At 32.7% G+C, this 17,984-nt stretch overlaps 1 protein-coding gene across 1 annotated transcript in view; it reads left to right on the top strand.

The window, feature by feature from the left end:
• Window positions 1-17,984, top strand: part of LOC118189130 (uncharacterized) — a 198,120-nt gene that overhangs the window by 177,236 nt on the left and 2,900 nt on the right. Inside the window, exons 3-4 of the mRNA XM_035359673.2 lie at window positions 6,027-6,493; window positions 12,703-12,843. Of these exons, the coding sequence (XP_035215564.1) occupies window positions 6,027-6,493; window positions 12,703-12,843 (608 nt within the window). The remainder of the gene's footprint in view (window positions 1-6,026; window positions 6,494-12,702; window positions 12,844-17,984) is intronic.

Below are 17,984 nucleotides of genomic sequence, written 5' to 3'. Positions count from 1 at the left end.
GGTACTATTAGCATTGATCCGTATCTTCGTTTGAGCGCAATGGATTTCGTTGACTCATTCGTAGTTTCTGAATTTCTCAAACTGCTTTTATTTCAGAACTTAAGTATAGATTACATGGTTACTTATTGCGCGGTTAATTAACAATAAAAACTGAAGAATTCCTAGTTTGTTTTTTTGGACCTTGTTTTTCTTGAAATTTTTTTAATCGAAGGATTGCTCGTTCAGGTCTCGGAAATGGGCATTCTGGAAACATTTGATCCGTAGCAGAGTTCCGAATACTTTGCTTAATGATCAACTAACTACTAGTTTAGATAGACTTGTATCTAAACGACAAAGTCATTAAATGTCGTATAAGGAGTCGCATGATTTAACTACGATAAGCTTAAAATTTTAATAGTACTTAAGTCTATGGTTAAAAGATAATTTCTCGACATTAATTTAAACAAAAGTCATTTCTCGTGTTGGAATTAATAACAAGAAACATTTAATTTCATCGAACAAGACACAAACCACAAACACAAATCAGGTAATTAAACGCAAACCAATATACGTGTGCTACTGGGCTAGACTAACACAAATAAAATTAAATGAAGAATAAACCATTATTAACTTTTAAACTTTGAAATGATGGCGCTGCCAAGAATACAGTGAGAAATACTTATATCAAAATGTTCCTCATGTTTAAAATGTTGTCTAAGTTATTTAAATGTTATTCACATTTAAATGGTATTAGGTTAAGTATATACTTTGCATTTCTTGCTCTCTTTTTTTTTTAAACTTTAAAATGCTGATTAGAATAGATTATGTATTTTTAGCTTAAGTTCATTTATGTTTAACCCCTTTCACACTTAAGCCTACCAAGAGGTTGAGATTCTGGATGTTTATAATTTAGTAGAATGTCTTTGCCAAATGAAGGCACTTAAAATCCATCTATCTGGAAATCCTATCATGAAGGTTCTTCTAAAGAAAGAAGTGATTACAAGATTTTTCGGATTTAGTCCCACGAATGCTTATTATCTAAACTGGGAAGAAACTTAGTTTGGTAATTTTTCTCATTGTGAGTTTCGTCGTAGTTGAATAATCCCCTTCTTATCACGCAGTTTGCAGCAATCTCTGAAATTTTATCCTTATCAGTTATTCTTTTGCTTAATGTTAGTAGATCTTTCAAACGACTTTTACAGTGACGCATAACATGCCACCAGAAATCACAGCTGTCAGCCTTTAAATATTAAAAACCGATAAATTTTCGTGCGAAAAACATGGAGATTCCGGAAGGTTTTTCTCACTACCAACACCATTTCAAAAGAACTCCAAATTAATGTATATTCGTTTTATAACGCATATCTCAGGTCGTTTACGAGATGAGTCTGACTAAGGTGCATAGATGTTTATTAAGATTCTAAATTTTGTGCTATATGGCTTATTTCATTCTGTATTCTCTTACCCTTTATTCAGAGAAATAGTACTTATATATTACCGCAACCACCTTGACTTAATTTAGCGATTTTGTACAGATGAAAAAGCAAAATTTAGTTTTCGGGTTCAAATTGGCGGTTTTGGCTTTTTTTTTTTTTCTTTTTAGGATTGCCAAAATAACGGTATTTGTTTAGCGCAAGTAGGCAAATATTAGAAATACATCAAAGTAAAACACTTCAGAAATTTAAAATACAAATTTAAATTATTAAATAAAGATTATATGATGCATTAAAAATATTAAAAAATTGCTAAATGCTTCTGCAATTTTTTATTGCGCTGTTCTTTCCATGTATACAGCAATCTGTTTTTCGCTTAAAAAAACATTACAAAACTGCACGTACTCGGCATAGCGTACAACTTCGACATTGTGCACTGGCTATCTACCATCCATTGCTAGCAATCTCTATAAGTACATATTTTAAAACTGAGTTTACGGAAGGAAAGCACTAATTTTCTGTTGAAACTTGAAATACATCAAAAAGAACGCGTAAAAAACGGCGACGTTACTTAATTGAAAGATTATAATGAGTATGGTTGCCTGAAGAATGATTATATAGATGCCTGCTAGAACTTGTCACATTGTCACTTTCTGAAATTTTGACAAATTCAACTAAGGTGGTTGCGATAATACCTAACTAATCGAGGATATAATTTATCAAAGTTGTCCTGACCTTAGTAATATATTATATATTTGTGTAAAATGAAATTACATACAAAGATTGGTTAAATCTTCGTATAAAGTTCTACAAATGTCTACAGCTGATTAAGCCAATTGAGATTAAATAAAATTTAATAAGAAAAGTCGCTCTGAAAATCCTTAGAATTGGAGGATGAAATTTTTCACAATTTAAGTTTCATTAATTGAATAAATTCCCTTTATTGCTAGGAAACATTTTCCTTTGTAACAGGTAAAAATTAAAATCCAGTAAAACTGTAAGAACTGGCAGCTAGGAGAAATTCTTTAATAAGTAATAAAGTTTTTAATATAATATTCTTTTAGATCTCTTCTTGCTCGAACTCAAATTTCTTAAAAAGTCTGTGATAAATATTCAGTTGGCTCTTGTGAGTCAGACTTTTGTGAGAACGACGTGAAAGCCAGAAATAGGTGTTCTGTTATTGTAGTTTTTTCGAAAGAGAATTCTGTCACGGCTTGTAACTTCTGAGAGAACTATTAGCTACAGATAATTGTTTGGCAGCTATGACAGGATGGGAAAAAGTGACTGGTCTGGAATTCAAAATGCCCTATGATTTTGAAACATTCTTTTAAAGAAGCCTCGGGTGAAGAGAGGTCCTGGACTTCCGCATGTTCAGACGGTGGAGTCGTGTTCTGCTTCAATGTCAAGGTGAGCCACCAACACTGCGGGGGTCCCGTGAAGTAGGGAGCGCATATCGCAAGAAAACGAAAAGGATTAAAAAAAAAAAAAAAGAAAGAAAGAAAGAAAGAAAAAACGTTTTCACCCATCTAATTCCTTCCTTGCTTGTTGGAGAGGAAGGTATGTTGTAATACCAGAACTGATCTGTAAAACATCAGAAATAGCGTGCTAGTTTTGAGAACTTTTTTCCAACGAAATCAGTATTTAATGGCCTGTATTATAAAAAAAGATAAGGTTAAGTATTTTTTTTTCCTTCCTACTGTTTGATAAGTTACGTGTGCACGCTCTTTAAATTAACATTTAATTTTTCTGTCTTTTCAACATTATTTTTTTGCTGCTTTTAATAAAAGGGCACTTCTTTTTCTTGATTTTTTTTAATCTGCTCCACTTTGCATAGCGTTGTTTAGTCACAAGTGCCATTCACAATTTCTCTTGATTTCTTTTCTTTTCTTTTTTTTAAAATACGAACATCAAATTTTAAGAGTTTACATTTTCCTCAAAAACTCGATATTGTTTTGTAAAGTAGAGTATGACATAAATGAAGTCTTATTTTAAACGACTATCCTCCGATTTATGATACTTGAGATAGCTAGACAAGATATTTGTTTGGACTGTTAATCCGTGTCACATCAATTTATCTGTTAGGAAATAATTTACTATGTCCAGAAATAGTATCTTTTTAACAGTTAATTTCCTTTTAATTATATTTAACACTCGTGAAGAAAAAAAAAAATCACTCATCTGTTATGACTTTTGCTTCAACTTTAACAAAGAATGATTTTCACAACATTTTTCTGGCTTTCCAGTATTACATCGCTTTGAAATAAGTCCGACTTAATGTGTCCTGTTTGGATGGCAATATTTTTGTTTGGTATACCACATCTGTTGTTGTAATTCAATTAACAATACTATAGCTCAGATGAATCAGAATTTTTGGGTGATTTTATATTTTTTCGAGTAACGTTTTCGTGAATTTGTTAACAGAGAGCTTTAACAAAGTTAATGAAAAGAAGAAAGCAGCGAAGAATAATGGTTAGGATCACTACGGAAGTGAAGAAAGGCATTGTTGAAAAATATATATGAAGATATCATGCATATCGGGAATTTGGCTAATGCATACTGTATACCGAGAATGATGGCCTCTATGACGGCCTCTATGACTGTGAAAAACAAACTGCATTAAATCGGCTACTGTTGCGATGGAGATGAAACTGATTACTAAGCAAAGATAAAAAAAAAACTTAGAGCATATTGAGAAATTGTGTTAATCTGGACAACAGAAAAAAAAGTTATGCACGGTATTTATATACAGTTATATTTCTGACACTGCATTTATATTTTAATACTAAAGAGCGCTATAATGATAAAAAGAACGATTTTGTTTCATAAGAACGGATTAATTATTTTGCCTTTATTTCTTATTGGAAAGTTTAATATACGTCTAGTTCGGTGTATGTCTAAGGATCAAGAACAGATAAATGCAATATACCGAAGTACTGATGTACTTGTTTATGACTTTGCATAATTTTTCAGAATAAGATATCTTTTTCCCTTTTCTTCTTTTTTCTCCTAAGCACTGGGAAAAGCTGCTTCTGTCGTTAATTACATTTTCGGGAGAAATCTTGGCGCAATCAAAAATCTTTGCATATGGCAAACTATCTTTTATTAATATTCCATACTGCAATATTCCTTATATTAATAGCAACTGTTTAAAAACTGTATGCATTACATAACAATATTCTGATCTATTTAATGAGAGCAGATTTTGTTATTTTATACCATTATAAGTTGATCCAAAAGTCTAGTTAACCTTCATGTGCTTCGTAAGATATGCATTTGTTGCCTACATTTGACATTTAATGTAGGATATTAGCCGTTAATTTGCTGATAATGAGCCTCGTATCGTCCCCGACCCGTTTGGGGAAGTGTTATAGCCCATCAAAATCATATGTTGCATGAATGGTTTGTTCCATTGCTCCAAAGACAGAATCTTTTAATCAGTCACCAGCTTCAACAGGATAGAGCTCCTTGAATTTTTTATAAAAAGATAATTTCCCCCCCCCTTTTTTTTTCTTTTCTTTAAACAACGAAGAAACTGTTAACTACCTTTTTGTAAGAAAATTTTGTTTTGGCAAAATCGGGGTGGGCTACGCCATCAGTGTCAGAAAATTCCTAAGTGATACCCGACCGAGTGGCTGACCAGAAACAGCGATCTCTCATCGAGTAAAAATGCCTTATATGGAACATTAACTCCATTTATCATAATAAAGGTACCAGAAGATTGAAGAGTCGGAAAATTCTGTTAAAGGAGGCATTTGAAAGAATCGCAAAGATTATGCTTTAAAACTTCAGACAGAATATGTGTAGAGGCATTAGGTTTAATTTAGGAGTCATGAACAATGCCCGTGCCGGACTTTAAACCTCTCGAATATGATCCGAGCGTGCTGACCATTACACCACGAAGGCATGCTGCCGGAGAAATGCCGCATACATGAAGTCTCAGTATTTTGTCGGGGCTGTTAAGGCATTCATCCGATAAGCTGGATGTTTAACCAGCCGGTGTTTAGTCATATGAAATGGATATAAATGTGGAATATACATCTGCGCATAGAATATGAAGAGTTACAAGAGCTTTTACAGTACTGATAGCATAATTAATAAGATGGTTTAAGTTTAATACCATGTGTTGCTCAATGACAGAATCTCTCTCCAACTCTTTTATTCATACATTGCAATTGTATGCTGAAAATTAAAATTAACGATAATAAAGCTTTATTCCAATATATAGATTGCTAGCATTTAAATTTCTCTTTTTTTTTAATTTTATTTAAAAAGTAAAAGTGTTTCTTTGTTAAATGCCAAAAAGTGGTATTATATTTAAGAAAATAAATTATGTACTTGTGTGGTTGCTTGTCGGTTTGTATTTTAGCAACTTTGTTTATAAGAATGTTTTAGTTTAGTTTGCAAATTGTATGTTCACTACGCTATCTTTCTGCTCCCCCACTAAAAAGAATTGTTTTATGAAATCGCATATTTTCTATTGCGAAGACACAGTAACCCGTTTATTAAGCCACAATGGCAACCCGATATCTTTTAGTATACGTCTAGTTTGGTTTTATTAGGCTGAATTCCGAAGGACACATTAAGTTTTTAATTATTTTGCTTATTTAATTTCAGATCAAGGCGGGGGAAGTGTTCCAGTTCCTAGGTGCATATGAAGACACCACATATACTTCCAAGCACTCCAAGCCTTTACGCTATGCTAAAGTGGTGGACAGGCAAGGTGACCTTCTCTACTTACCTTTCCCTACACCAGGCAAGTTCTTCTCTGTTGCCGGACGTCGGACACGAAGTGTGAGCCACGTCTACCGGTTGTCCCAGCTACTGTCGGTGGCCAGTCTCCCCCTGACGGTTCGAGTCGTGAGTGGGGAGAGGCCCCGAAGCGCCCGTTGCCCCTTCACCGGACTCCTGAGGCTGGAGTGGTCGGAAGAAAGGCATGTTATTCTCGCCTGCGCTTTGAGAGGTGGCCTCGGAGGCGGAGAACCAACGCTATTGGAAGTGGACACTGGTAGCGAATTCAGTTTCCTGAGGCCGCTTGATGATCAAAAAGCAAGGCTGTCCAAAGCATTCCATAGGATGCTTCGGTAAGTCAAAGTTTTAATTTTTTCATATTCTTTGCTCTTTTTCGAGATACAGGTTTAGAAAACCAGTCAATAGTTCCAACCTTCCAGCTCCATAACAGAGCCGGAGATATACATGCTGCTACATTCCAACTTTTAACAGCCGCATTCCAACGGCGCAATGCATGTTGCCACCATGGAGGTAAGAATTACTTCCATGGTTGCCGCTCTGTGGGTCCTAAATTTTGCAACCCGGGCCTCCCCTCAATTCTAAACTTTTTCATGCTTCTATTTTATTTTGTCCTGTGCTTCTCCTAAATTCTGTAAATTTCGCCGGTTTTAAGTTTTGCTGCTGGATGCTTCTCTGAATTCTAAAATCTTTGGTGTCTGTTAATTTTTGCCGCTTGATGGGAGTTGCTCCGGCTTTGGCTCCAGCCTTGCTTCTGAACAGACTTTCTCCTAGAGATATACGTGTTACATGAATACGAGCCAACTGCCCTTAAAATGGCCTCTACGATGCCAATCCTCTCTTTAGGCAGGTAGCCCTCGAATGCTTTGTAATAATACCATCTCTAAACACTTAAGATATTAGTCAAGATATGAGCAAAAAGGATTCTTTCTTAGCACTGCATGAAACTTTGCTAATGAAAGAGAAGGAAAACTCCATAAGGACCTTGGTCAACCAGTTTTAGTTAATTCAGACCTTTGCAAAGATACCCAGTAGTCTGATGAAAACTAGTTTCAAATTTCAGCGATAGTCAAATTTTATGAAGCTGTCAGTACTCTTATGGTGGGCTACTCTGATTAAGAAATCAATCTTGCCAGAAAAGAATCAGTTTTTAACTTGAACCCCTTTCCCAAAAAAAAAAAAAAAAAAAAAAAAAAAAGGAAAGGGAAGAAAGAAAATCCTACGTGAAAAATTAACTTGTCTGATGTGAGACACTCGCGAAGTTTCTCTTTTATCAAACCATGGTTGGTACGCATAAAAGACACTTCCCAGGGCAACGGTCTGGGTTGTGAATTTTTTGTAAAGAAAGTCTTTGATTTGGCTTTTTTTAGTTTATTTATTAATTTATTATTATCTAACAGTTTACTTCCTCCGTCCGAAAGTCCAGTTCACATTTGAAAATGTTGTGAAAATTAATGCAGCATATGTGAAGAATTATTATGACGTGTCGTTATGTGTGAATTCATACGCTGGTCAAACAAGTGATACATAGTGGCCGATGTTTGATTTCGTATGTATCAAAAAATCAACAAATTTACGCGGGAAGTTGTAATCTAGGACCTTCGAATGCTGAAAAAGAGAAAGTAGGTTGGTTCCCGAGAGTGGAAAGGGAAATTTGACTAAACTAAACGAATATGGCAATGCTAAGCAAATCTTCACATAAATCTGCACACATGTCAAATGTCACGAACTTAAGCAAACACTTCAGCACCAAAGTGATATTTATATCAGTTGTCGGCGGATCACTTAACGATTTACATGCAAATTGTTTGATGGTCAAATCTGGATATGACCCTTTACCAAGAAGCGAAACTCGGAAAAAGTCTAAAGGCACTTGTAACAAAAAATGTGAAATCCGTGTAGCAAAAATACCTTAAAATTTCTTATATTAATAAGGTCAGGCTTTGTCGTAAACGAAGATTACCTCAGTGTGTTCAGAAGAAGCTATGTGAAAGGCTAGTTATCCACCTGAGTTGAGATTAATTTATACACTTAAGACTGAATTCAAGCTGTAATTAAAGTTGTATAGCATAATTTCAGATTTAAAAAAAAATCTTAATGTGTACCTTATTTTCGGACAGAGGGAATGTTTCCGAGTAAAAAAACCCTAAAGAACTGATAGATTTGACATGTTTGAAGATTTGATTAAGAAGGATGAAAGGAGAAATTTCGAACGTTTAGCTGAGATTCTTCTTTACAAAAAGTCTTCCAGCTTCAAGTAGAAAGATAAAATATTATGATACGGATATATACATGTTTCAAAAAAAATTTTATCTTGTTAGTTTCAAAATTTTATCAAAAATCTATTATAGTTGATATTTTAGACTCTCCATATCTGTAAACTTTAGTGTTGTGTATAGTAACTGGTTGTTAGTATTGTTATATATATTTTAGAGGAGTACGTACTTGAGAGTGTTTTTCGAAATAGTAATATAGAAAAGTGCATCTTAATGATAAAATGTCTGTTTAAGTCTAACGTTAACCATGCTTACAAGAATTTAGCGCAAGCCGAAAGAGTATTTTGCAGATTTCTGGTGTTACAGTGCAACTTTTTCTTGGATTATGGAACAATGCAGAAATTTTCAAATTGATTTCAAAAATTAAAACATAATAACATGATAAAAAATTTTAATAAAATAAACTTTTATTTAAAACTCATAAAATAATTAAAGAATAAAAATCTAATTTATCACATTGTTTAATAGGAGCAAGACATTAAATAACCATTACAAAATTCATATACAATTTTACACCGCGAATAAAAGAAGTGAAATGAATAACACTTGATTAATTTATAAAGATAAGGTTAGGTTATTTAATTACAGCAGAAGCTCAAGGGCTATCTGTCTAAGGGACGGGATGCCTTAGTAGAGGATTTTCTAAGGGCTCGTGTACACGTTACACATAAGGAAAATCACGGAAACACCCATGCAGCCAGCCCGTTCGCGGGATTCGAACCTCGGACCGAACTACCAGTGTTCAGCGATTTTACCGCTCGGCCGCTGGTGGGCCTTTATAAAGATAACGGCAACGGCTAATGCTTTCGAAAATGCAATTTGATCATTTTGGTTTTGCATTTTTTAGGCGTCCACACTTTTATTATTCATGACATGAAACTGTAGAGTAATTTTATAAAGAGAATTATTCAATCTCTTGTTTCCATGATATTAGATAAATTACTTTTCTAATTTTAATTTATTATTTTATGAGTTTTAAATAAAAAGATTATTTTATAAATAAAAGTTATTCTTTTTACATTTTCACTCAATTAAATTATTAAATTGAAAAAGCGTTTTTCAGCAATGAATAATCACTCTTTTACGTCCGACTATTGTTCACGTCAAATGATCGAAAACATCCAACATTTTTGTCAAAAAATTAGAAAGTAATGGTAAATTCTATTATGTGCTTCATTTAAAACTTTTTTCTGCTCTAACCGATGATGAAAACAATGAAACTGAGGTTTTTAGCTGTTAGTTACACGAAAATACTGATAAAAATTCATTGAAACTCGATTGACCATATTTTTGTGTACTGCGTTTTTCTATAATTCAAAACCAGTTTTGAAAGTATTACTTAAATTATTAAAAAGTTATTTTGTATCACATTGTTTATAGATCAACAATTTTGCGCCTCCCGGAAGCGTTCTTTAATAATGTTCGAAAATTTCAAGTCTTTATAACAAATACATTTTTAGATGGAACAGTTTTAACGCCGTAAACACACACCAATAAAATTAAGAAAAAAAGCCCCATAAACATACCACAATTAAATTTAAAAAAAATCATCTCTTAATGAATGCTGAGTCTCCTAATGAAACACGCATATAATTTCCGAAACGAGAAAATTTTCAAATGACTGTGTAGATTGCATTATGACACAGTAAGATCATATCCTTGGAGCTATGTTTCTCGGCAATGCCGAAAAAGAACAATTTTTGTTTCATTATGTGGCATATTTTGTTTTTCACGCAGAAAATCTCTCGGTTAAATATATTTTATTATTCTTGTTTCAATAAAAGTGAAGAGTTTGTTTTTTAATTTGAGATAAGCTCTACATTTTTTAACATTTTTAGACGTTGAACTTTTAAAATTATAAACGTTAAATAATAGAAAAAAATCGAGCAATTTTCAAATATTCTCCAAGACGTTAAAATTTTTATCAAATTTCATTTGAAAGATTATTGTTCACTCTATTCGATGGTGTGCAAGCAATAAAATTCTGAGATTTTTAGTTTTTTCTTTAAATGAAGAATGCACGAAACATTTTTAAAAAGCATCAAATTAAAAAATATAAATCGGATTTTTAAAACCCTCACTTCACCATATTACATTGTCATCAACAAACAAGGTATGCACAAAATTTGAACTCGATAGCTTATCAGGAAGTAAGATAAAAATCGATAACAAAATCCCGACCGTAGCGACAAACACCGTGAGTATTCTAAATAATATCTTATAAGTATAAAAAAATTAATATACTTTTGCTGACTAAAATCAGTTACTTTAAAGAAGTACCTCTCCTTTGGAAAACTACAAACCGTAATATCAGTTGGCGTGGTTTCGGAAAACTTCAAATATTCGTGCAGCAAGAATTCTTCCGAACAAAGCTTTTTTTTTTCACTTTGGTCATTCCTAAATTTAAAAAATGCTAACATTTTTCATTCGAGGTCTTTTTTGCTCGGACGAACCAGCTACTCGAGACGATTATCCCCATATTTGCTAAATTTTTTATGTAAAATGATTTCACAGAAATCTAATGGTTCCTTTATGTCTGAATATACTTGCGTCCTGTGGTTCATTCACCGGGTACAAACAGCATTCTTTGTGGTATTTTTTTGGATTCTGTGCACGTTATCCATCCTTAATTTTCTGTCTCTTCTGCGGAATCACTGTCGCTTACAAATTCACTATTACTCTGATTTTTCGCCTTCTTACACCTCTTACATCATACCTTCTTACCGTCTTACACCTCTGACCTCACTGCTTTCATCCTCTCTATAGTTAAGTAATCTTTGCAAGTAATTTCTTTCTTCATCAACGAAAAAGTGAACTCATCTTCACTTGAACTGATTCATCGTATTCTATAGTTATTGGATTCCGCAAGTTTGAAAATAATATTCCTATTGCCATGATTGCCGAGTTCGGATTAATGTCAAAGACTCATATATAATAACAAATCTAAAATCTTAGTTATATTTAAACCCTTAATCTACAATGACGGGCACAGCCCGCGTACGATAGTCGGGCCAAACCTAACTTTCACGGGCATAGCCCGCGTACGGTGATCGGACCAGAAGTGAATATTACGTGGAATATTTGATACGCAATTACAGTCTGATGCAATAACTGTGGTAGACGTAAGTATTACAAAATGTTTATTTATACAAAACTCCAAAATACAATATTAGTAATCTGTAACGGTATGCTATATTTCAAAGCATTTTGGTACATGTAGCGGAACTTTACACTTTTTACACTCTTGTTTTGTGTGGATTTTCTCGTACTTGATCTGATTCGTTTCGGTTACAATATTGTTCCAAAATATGTCATCAAATATTAGATTAAATATATCAAATTCTACTCTACTTCCTCCTAATTGACATAAGCCTTCCTCTCTTATGCCAGGAGTTATCGTATAGTCCCAGATTTTTGGACTATTTCTTATTTCTTTCCAAAGCCCAGGACTCTGGTAGTTGATCGTCATCGGATGTGTCATCAATAATTATTCACCTATACTTTCTTCGAAAATTACATAATTCTTCATGTTTACAATTGCCCGGATTAGCGTGTTACACAACTCGTGCAAATGTCCCGAACGCTGCGCGAGCTTGTATACAATTTCGGCCCAATATCTTCGAATCTGAATCGCAGGTTAAGGGGTTAAAGATTGGCGTTTTATACGCATCTATTGTTGAATACGCTCATGAAGGAATATTGTCCAAGCCAAACCTAAATAGTCATCGTTACCACTCGAATTATTGCGTCAGACGGAGTGGTGATCGAGAGTCACCCCATCAAATCCTGTTACCACGATTACAGAGTTCGAATTAAAGTCGAAGACTCGTATATAATAATAAATCTAAAAAAAAAAAAGTATTTAAAGATTGGTAGTTGTTTTATACGTATCTATTGTTGAATACACTCAAGAAGGAATATTGCCCAGACCAAACCTAAATAAACGTCGTTGCTGCTCGAATTGTTGCGCCAAACGGATTGATGATCGAGAGTAACCGCATCAAATCAAATGGTGACCGAGAATCACCTATCGTGTGCAAAGGGTTAATAAAATGGCAATGCAAGTTACCAACTTGGGGGTGGGGGGAACCTTTGTCGAGTTAATAATTAACTATTTTGTAATGAATAGTTGGAGATATTTAGAAACGTTACAAGTTTTATTGTTTACTTAGTAAAGAATATTTTAAGTTAGTGAAGACATGTTTTTAATCTAAATACTGCTGAGCTTATTATAATTTCGATAATTAAGGTTCCAAATTCCTTCTTAGACACTGTACTGAGCGGGGAGAAAATTGGAGGCAACAAATTAAAGTAGCGCATCACGTGGTGCCAACCATGAAGACGACTTCGTCTCAAAATGGTGCAGGGTCCAGTGGTGATACTTACGAAGATGAGGACTCGGCTGTCAGGTGAGAATTGTTTTCTGCATACGCTTTTCCTCGTACCACTTAAATACCATAAATGTTTTTTGTATTTCTTTAAATTTTACAGTATATATCTGTGTGTAGGCTTTTACTTTTAAAGTCCGTTTTTATCGCATAATTCTCATTCTCCCAGTTTTTTATCTTATCTCCCCATAGATCCCAAGACTCTTACGAAAGATACTCTCTTCCAGAAATGGAATTTTTTTTAACCCTAAACAAAAAAAAATATTAAACATCTCAGTTCAGAACTTTGGAAAAATTAGTTTTGTTGGCGTCCAATAAATGCGATTATTACATAAGAACGCGATATTTTCTATTTCTGTGACTTTCAATCACTAATATCATCTTTTCATTTGCCATACTGTTAATTTTCTGGAGAGGAATTAGTGTTCTACTTTTAGTGTTCTATGCGGATTCTTTAAATAATTCTACCAACTGTACATTTAATTCGATTTCGGAAATTCCTTCTGAGGGGATGGGAATTTTGTAACTTCAGAAGGGAATGCAGCCCACCTTATAATTAGCTGTTAAGTATTTAATTTTAGTTTATGAATATAAGAAACTAATTTTATTCATGTTTTGGTATTTATCCACATTGTAGTTTTGGCTTTTTGTAGTTTAATTTATGAAACACATTAAAAATTAATCTAAATAAATGTATATATATTTAGAATTTTGGAAAGGGAAATTAACTTTTGTTGAAAGGGGTGCATGGGACAAGAAAGATTGAGAACTACTCATTTAAAATTCTAGTAAATTTTAAATTTTCAGCTGTTTATTGAAATATATTTTTTGCCAATTATATTAGGAATATGAACTTCAAAATTCTAGACTTTTAATTTTGTACTTTCACAAAATTTCGTTTGTAACTTCTTAATAAATACATATTTTTTAAAAACCTTTGGCCTCGGATTTGTTTCCAATTCAATGCAAATTTGAAATTTTGCTTTTAGTTCAAAACGTTTTATATAAAGGTTTTTCTTTATTTATTATATGAATGATTGGGAAGATTGTAAAATCTCTTAGAACTTGGAATTCGAGAAAATTTAATATACTTTTTTTTTATTAGAAACGGAAATGAAGGTTTGGGTGTAAAAGAGAACTGCATGTGTCCTATTATATATCGCTTTTAATTAAAAAGTATTTTGAGATTAAAGTTTCCATTAGATCAAACCTTCGGTTGCAAATATACACAAACATGCACTGATTTACAAAACTGTGGTAAAAAGCAGATTTTCGATGCTTAAATTTAGCTGCAGACAGATAATTTGAACTTTTTATAGTAGCCAAGTGATTTGTCCTGGGTTCGTTGCTAAGCGAATAGGTTAGCTTGCATGGCTGATTTTTAATTGTTTTTCCCATAAGTAATGTGAATGCGAGCCAGTTTTCTTTAGAAATTCCTCCCCGTAGGCATGCCTCTCCTGAGCAGATATCCTTTGGGAGATTTGCCGTATTAAAATAGTCTTCCCTAACTTTGACATTACAAAATTTGTTGATCTGAAGAAAATTAAATGTAAGTTTTTATCTTCCCATCCCCCCAAAATGAAAAACTTGCATCGAACTCTAATTTGAGAACTGGATACATTATAGAGGTTGAAACCAAGAATTATTAGAAGCATCCAACTCTTATCGTTAGATTTTTTAACTTTATCATCATCATTGAAACCCGTTTCTGCTGATGCTGATTTTTTCAACAGAATTTGAAAAATCAAAATTGATATTTGTTTGGTTACAGACATTGCTATAAAAAGTTTTTGAATGATGTCTTTTAAACGGTTACTTAAGAATCGTGCACAATTTTCTTATCGTTAACACTACACGTTGAGACGTTAAGCATATAGCATTTAAAATTTTATCCATATCTAGTTTTCTAATTTGTAGAAAATCCGTTATGTTGCTACGAATTATCTTCAAAGGTTTTTTTTTTTTCAATGTAAGTCATTTTACAGGTCTTCGGTTTCCAATAAATTGACAACTGCGGAAACCGTGTCTATTATTTTAACAACTGAATACTTATAAGTCAGGGGTAAAAATTCCTTTGTATAATTAAATAATTTTAATCGAAAGAACAGACGTTAAAAACATACGTGATATGTATGTAAATAAGAAATCTGTAAGATCAAAATTCCAGCTGCTTAGGTAGCTTGAAGCGAGTCTCCGAAGGCAATTAACATCCTTTCCACTCAATAACAATAAACATTAATATTTATTACTTCAGTCTGTTGACCAGAGTGTAGATCACTGAAAACATTTTAACCAACAGAAAGAAAAATTAATCTATTCAGTATTGAAAGAAAAAGCGATTAAATTGCTTCTTATAATGCTTGTCATTAAGAATGTTATTATTGATTGTTTCTTGCATATTGTTCTTTTCTATTTTGTTTGCTACACCAAGTACATTCATATTCATTCTTTTTTATTTTTTAACTATGTGCATGTTTTGATTAACATGCACATAGTACATGTTTGATTAAGTATGTACTTGGTTTATAAAACATTCCTGACCTTAAAAAGTTAAAATAATGTTTGCATGTTCCTGACCTGAAACGTTAAAATAATGTTTGCATGTTTTTATCTTGTTTGTTGTGTTTTAGATCTTAAAAAAATGAATTTTTAACCACCAAAGTTTTTGCATATATGTTTTGGGGGACAATAGAGCATTCTGATGAAATTTTTTAAAGTTCTACTTAGATAATTTTTTTTTTATTTAGTGATTCATTTTTCTGATAAATCCATGCTTAACGGTCAAACAAATCATCATGAAATTTTTATTTTTATGCCATCGGTTAGAATGAAAAATAGTCTTCCAAATAAAGGTTTTTTGAAGTTTTTAATATAATTTTCCTAAAATATATTCCATTTTTTTATTACTCACGTAGTTGCTAACGCTGAAGCATTTTTATATCAAAAGATTTAATATTTCATTTTTAACGCGCTCATGACTTTTTAGTACGGTGTGAAACAGATTGGTAAGTCAAGCAAAAATTTAAATAAATGCCAAATTGAGCAAACTGTTAAGCAGCAGTGATTTTCTATCTTTAGTATTTTACTGTACTCTGTAGAATGAAAAGTATAAAATACAATGTACAAAAATCTTAATTATGGGGTTTTATTATATGCGCTAAAAGATTTTTTTTTAACTATCGAAATATTCTTGATCATATCTAACTAAAAACAAAATCCTCAGGCTGATACAATGGCAGATTTTAAATCAAAATTGTTAAAAATTCTAACGAATTGATTAAACTCATTCTTATTTAATTCCTATATTGTTATCTCAGATTATATATTAATGTGTTATATAATCCTTACATAGGCGCGCTTCAGTTTTAAATTGTACATGATGAAGAAAGTAATGGTAGCTAAAATACAGGATGACCCAAAAGTCCGTTAACATTTGAAAATTCAATAATTCACAGAATAATATAGTTAGAGAGGTAAAAATTGATACACATGCTTGCAATGATATGAGGTTTTATTTAAAGCAAAAAAACGGGGGGATGACATGTGGCGCTGGGTAGCAAAATGTCAGCGACGCCGCATGAGAATCGTGTATGAAATGTGCTATACTAAAAGAGGGAATCAGTCCCTTCATGACTTTGTCACTTTTCTATCCTTGCCTTTGGGTGTTTGTCACGGTGTGATATGGATTTATCATATTAATCGTGATCGGACCCCTTTTTCTTAGAGGAAATGCGTGGCTCTGCTATTCAAACTGTCAGTGTGACGCCTGCGAAGTGCGCTGATATGTTACAGAATTGCATCATCTCTAGTCTGGCTGATAAATATGTTGAAAGGTTATGTCTTTTGTGCAGGATGGCGCTCCTCCGCATATCGCTACACGTGTGAAAGATTGTCACACGTCTTTTGGTGACGGTCGCGTGCTGAGCCTCCACTTCCATCACGCTTAGCCCCTCAGATTTCAATCTGTATGAATATTGGTTATGGGGTTAGCAAATCGCAAGTCTACCGCGATCGTCTGACCTCATTAGGACAACATTTTTCGCATATGTTGTACAGTGCTATTCATAACATTATCCCTTGACTGCAGGTATTGTTGATAAATGACGGCCGATATGTTGAACATTTGTTATAAAGAATCTAGTTTTAGCTATAAATCAGTTCTGCTAATAATTGCTTTTGCTATCATATGAAGCGCCATCTGTTGGCCATTTTAAGAACGTTTCTGCTTTCAATAAAATTCCATGACATTTCAAGCATGTGTATCAGTTTCTACCTCTCTACCTACAATATTCAGTGAATTATTGAATTTTCAAATGTTAACGGACTTTTAAGTCGCCCTATATTTTCACTCTACATTGCACTTATTTGAAGACAAGTAATTTAAAAATATTTTTGGGCATTTTATTTCTCATTGTCTTTCACTCAACCCATTTACATTTACTGTTGATGAGAATATATTTTTATCAATTAATTGCTTTAGAAATTAATAATTTATGACAATTTCAGTCTAACATGAAGCTTTTATATCATCTAACACAACTTCTGAAGACTTGAGAAATATTGTTTCTGGACAAGCAAAATAAATGAAATATTAGTACTTATCTTAATTGATGGTTTTGTATTGTAGTAGTTTGATATATAAAATTCAATTTAATTTTTTAATGTAACCGCAGTTTCAAATGCGTTAATGCCTTTCCACAAATATGTTTAACAACAGATAAGGCATTTTCCCTATAAACAACCAGATAAATTGGAATTTTTTAAAGTGGGATCTCTTTCACCTCAAAAGAATAAAGAATTTAATACTTTTCATTTTAATAATGCTGCAAATTAATGATAAAACAGTTATCAAGAAAATTTCTTTGGAAAGATTGAGACTGTATTAGTGCTTTCGAACAACGAATGAAAATTAGCTTCAAATATAAAAATAAAATATTTAGAGATAATTTATTTTTTACTAATGTCTTTTTTTATTATGTAATTAAAAACATCCATTCAATAATAGAAACTTCTCTGCAAAATAAACCTTTTTTAGCATTATCGTGGATTAATTTCATACTCTTCAAAACAAAAAATTTATATTTAAACCTTATAATCCACCCAAAATTAATAATTTTTATTTCATTCTGTAGATGGCAGTTTTATTAATAAAATAGTTTCAT

Source organism: Stegodyphus dumicola, chromosome 9 (genome assembly GCF_044657685.1).
Source record: "Stegodyphus dumicola isolate Sdum_Otavi_A_Nest chromosome 9, ASM4465768v1".
In the NCBI taxonomy this organism is placed as follows: Eukaryota; Metazoa; Arthropoda; class Arachnida; order Araneae; family Eresidae; genus Stegodyphus; species Stegodyphus dumicola.
This window is presented reverse-complemented; position numbering and strand designations above follow the sequence as displayed.